This window comes from Sphaeroforma arctica (genome assembly GCF_001186125.1).
Source record: "Sphaeroforma arctica JP610 unplaced genomic scaffold supercont1.997, whole genome shotgun sequence".
NCBI lineage: Eukaryota > Ichthyosporea > Ichthyophonida > Sphaeroforma > Sphaeroforma arctica.
In genome coordinates, this window is record NW_014039561.1 from 1 (window position 1) to 3489 (window position 3489).

Consider the following 3489-nt stretch of genomic DNA (forward strand, 5'->3'; position numbering starts at 1 on the left):
TATATATATATATATATATATATATATATATATATATATATAAATATCATTCTTTTCACCGCTGCAATATCCACTTTCTCGTTCACCGCCAATATGCCCAACCCTAGTTTTCATCTCTTCCTATACCCAACACCAATTTCATCACTTCCTATAATCAAACCTGTCGACTGTCGCTCTACAGTCACCGCTCGACAAGCTCAACTCTGTCGCTCAACTCCTCTATACCCAAAAAAAAATCAGTAGTGTACATTTGTCTAAACTTAATGGGATACCTAAATAGTATGTATTTAAACCACACCAACGAAAATTCAATAAATAGAAAATCAAGGTTCCTATTGGCCAGAAAGTACATTTCTACGCTAAAAGTTTTTTTCCCAATAGTGGAAAGTTCACAACCCCTAAAACGAAATTTATTTGGCTTGTACCAAGGTGCCTTCAAAGCAAAAACCAAGTTTATCTAGCTTTAAACAATAGAAAGCGCAACAAAGACTATTTAGATATCTAGATTATCAGTACTATTGCTGATTACCGCTATACACATCTCGGTTGTAGCCCCGTGGCCACTGGTTGTCATCGCATGCGTTTGATGCTGCTTTCTAGGGTTAGGTTGGTCACTGCGATTAACTCAATTGTAGCACTTTATCGATGACCATCAACACATTCATCTTATTGTAGCGCTTTGTTGTTAGCATTGATGAGTGTCAATATAATGCAACACTTGCCGATTAGCTTGCCGATGTTCATCACTATATCTATCCCAATTGTAGCCTTCGATTTTTGGCACTAATGATCATCACCAAATCTGCCTAAGTTGTAGCTCCGACAAAGTTGTCGGTATAGCATACGAGCCATCAATCCCCGGATGATCACCGATAGATATGAGAGCACCAGGTCGGACGTTCGTGGCTGTACGTAACGCAGCAATATTTGGCAGAGAACAGTACAGTCTCTGTAATGGTGTAGCAATATACCTCAGTATTGCAACTATCTTGGTAAAGACTGAAAGGTTGCGAATCTCCCTCGTCATTCAATTTCCGCTCAAATCAGAAATATTAGAAGCCACTCAGTCCCATATCTCTTTGGGTGTATGGGTACTCTTATGATACTTCAGCGCCTGAACGCTCTTAAACCGCCGGTCGCATCCAGGATAAAGGCAAACAAATGGCATCTCTCCTGAATGTTGCCGCAAATGTGCTGTCAAGTTCTGACTCTGCGCGAAGCCCTTCCCACATCCTTCCCAAGTACACACAAACGGTTTCTCACCCGTATGCGTACGTTTGTGCTTAATTAGACCCCCGGCGTCCGTAAACGTAGCTCCACAACCCGGATGATCGCACCTAAACTCCCTGTAGACCACATGCTTGTTCAAATGCTTGGCAAGCGTTGCCTGTTTCGCAAACGCTAACCTACACCCAGGCCAGTGGCATTTGTAAGGTCGTTCTGTACTGCTCTTGTTTATATGTGTAGCAGCGTGTGCCTTTAATTGGTGCTTCTTATCAAAGGCTGCATCACATCCCGGCCAGTCGCACGCGTACAGATCCAGCCACCTCATCTTAAAGGTTGGCGCGTCTGATGCAGTCGTATCCTTCACATCAGTCGCCCTCTTGTCTTCTAATACTGATGTATCTTCGCTCGAAGCTTTCTCAGCCATTCCTAAACCCCCACGGTCGCTTAATTTCTCGGTAGTACTACAGACTGCATTATTTGTTACTCTGGCTCTCGCATTGTGACCGATAGCTGTACAATCAGCCGCCCTTTTGCCTTCCGCACTCATGTATTCTTCAGTAGTTGTACTGTGATCAGTACCCCCACCCAAGGAATCACACTCGCCCAAACGCGGACGCGTATTGATCTTAAACGTATCCCCACTCGACACCAGCCGCTTCCCTATTTTTTTGCCACTTCCCTGACCCTCTTTATCCCGCACTACATGCTTGAGCTTGTGCACCGACAGCTTCGCCTCCGAGTCGCACCTATACCCACAGCCCCAGTAATTGCACATATAGTCCCCACTCATCTTATGCGTTGTTTCGTGACTGGCCCGTCTTGCGGCCGTAGCGAACTCTCGCCCACACCCCTCCCATGAGCATACAAACTTGTTCGCCTCACGGTGTAGCGCCATGTGTGCCTTGAGCGTAGCCTTTGTCTTGAACAGCTTCTGGCACCCATCATGCTCGCACACAAGGGATGCGCGTGTGGTGTGTGTGGCTGTATGCCGGTTCAAATTGCCCCGGTTAGCGAAGCGCTTCTCACACCCCGGCCAGGTGCACGCATACGGTTTCTCATGCGTGTGACTCCTTCTGTGTTCAGCTAAGCGGCTGCGATATCGGAAGAGGAGTTCACACCCCGGCCAATCACACAGCCAGGCTTTCTCTGTGTCCGAGGATGCGGCATCTGCACACTGAGTAGTACACGTGCGACTGTGTATTATAGGAGTGCAAGGTCGCGTCCATCCTCTGACGATACAAAAATTTAAAGTAGAATATCGTAAGCAAGAAGAAGTGAAACTAACATGGTACAACCGAGTTTGAATAAGTGATACGACCCAACTATGCTATAGGACAGCGACATGTGTGCGCGTTCGATACCTAAGTGAGTATTTATTGTAGTTAATTTGCGATCAATGCGAGTGTGTATTGTAGCACGGCGTGCATCGGCACCAGGCCGCGTGTAGTACGACAGACTTCGATGCTTTTCGTAGATACGAGAATCTGAAGAACGAGACAGAAAGGACAGTTCGGCTCATAGAGACTGAGAATATACAATCACAATACAATACGATAGATACAAGTGGTGTCAGCATAACAGTCCAAAATCACGCCCGTACGCCTTCACACACATAGATCGACCCAGCTCTAACTATGTCGCGTAGGCCGACGGTCACGATCATATTCATCCCGTACTTTAAGGATAGCAAATCCAATTAAATGAACATCATTATCATCCACATAATAACACAATTGAATCGACGTGATAGCTGCAAGCACTACATAAAAGACAAGCATTGGGATTGTGCATATACCCAAATAGCAAGCCAAAATAATTTGTTCGATATTTATGAAAGTGCACACAAAGCACGATAGTGAGAATGTAAAATCTCAAAGGTTCTCCAGGAGCACGCATGGACATACAAACGTTGAGTAAAGATAGCAGAAACCTGTCCAATACGAAACAGTGAGTCCTTTTCGCTACATCAAATGTGCAAGAGTATTGTACTATCTTCGCACATATTCGCAATATATGTGCAAACAATAATGACAGATATATGAGCAATTCAATCATGATATACATAAAACAGCGAAAATATCTGCAACAAGCCCATCAAAGACTCTTTGCAGATCCACAATTATCAGCAATAAAACACGAATTTCACTTCTAGTAGAGAATAGAGAGATTCATTTATGTACGAACAGAACAATACGCAATTATATAGAGAGCGAGCAACCAGATTGCAATTCGAACCAATAGCGTGCGAAGAACAATTCAATG

At 44.4% G+C, this 3489-nt stretch overlaps 1 protein-coding gene across 1 annotated transcript; it reads right to left on the bottom strand.

The window, feature by feature from the left end:
* Nucleotides 1-1063: 1063 nt before the first annotated feature.
* SARC_09600 (hypothetical protein) lies at nucleotides 1064-3005 on the bottom strand (the record flags this gene model as incomplete). The annotated part of the gene is made up of 2 exons (XM_014296377.1): nucleotides 1064-2401; nucleotides 2904-3005. The coding sequence occupies 2 exons, from the start codon at nucleotides 3003-3005 to the stop codon at nucleotides 1064-1066; spliced, it is 1440 nt and encodes a 479-aa protein (XP_014151852.1).
* Between the last annotated feature and the right edge of the window lie 484 nt (nucleotides 3006-3489).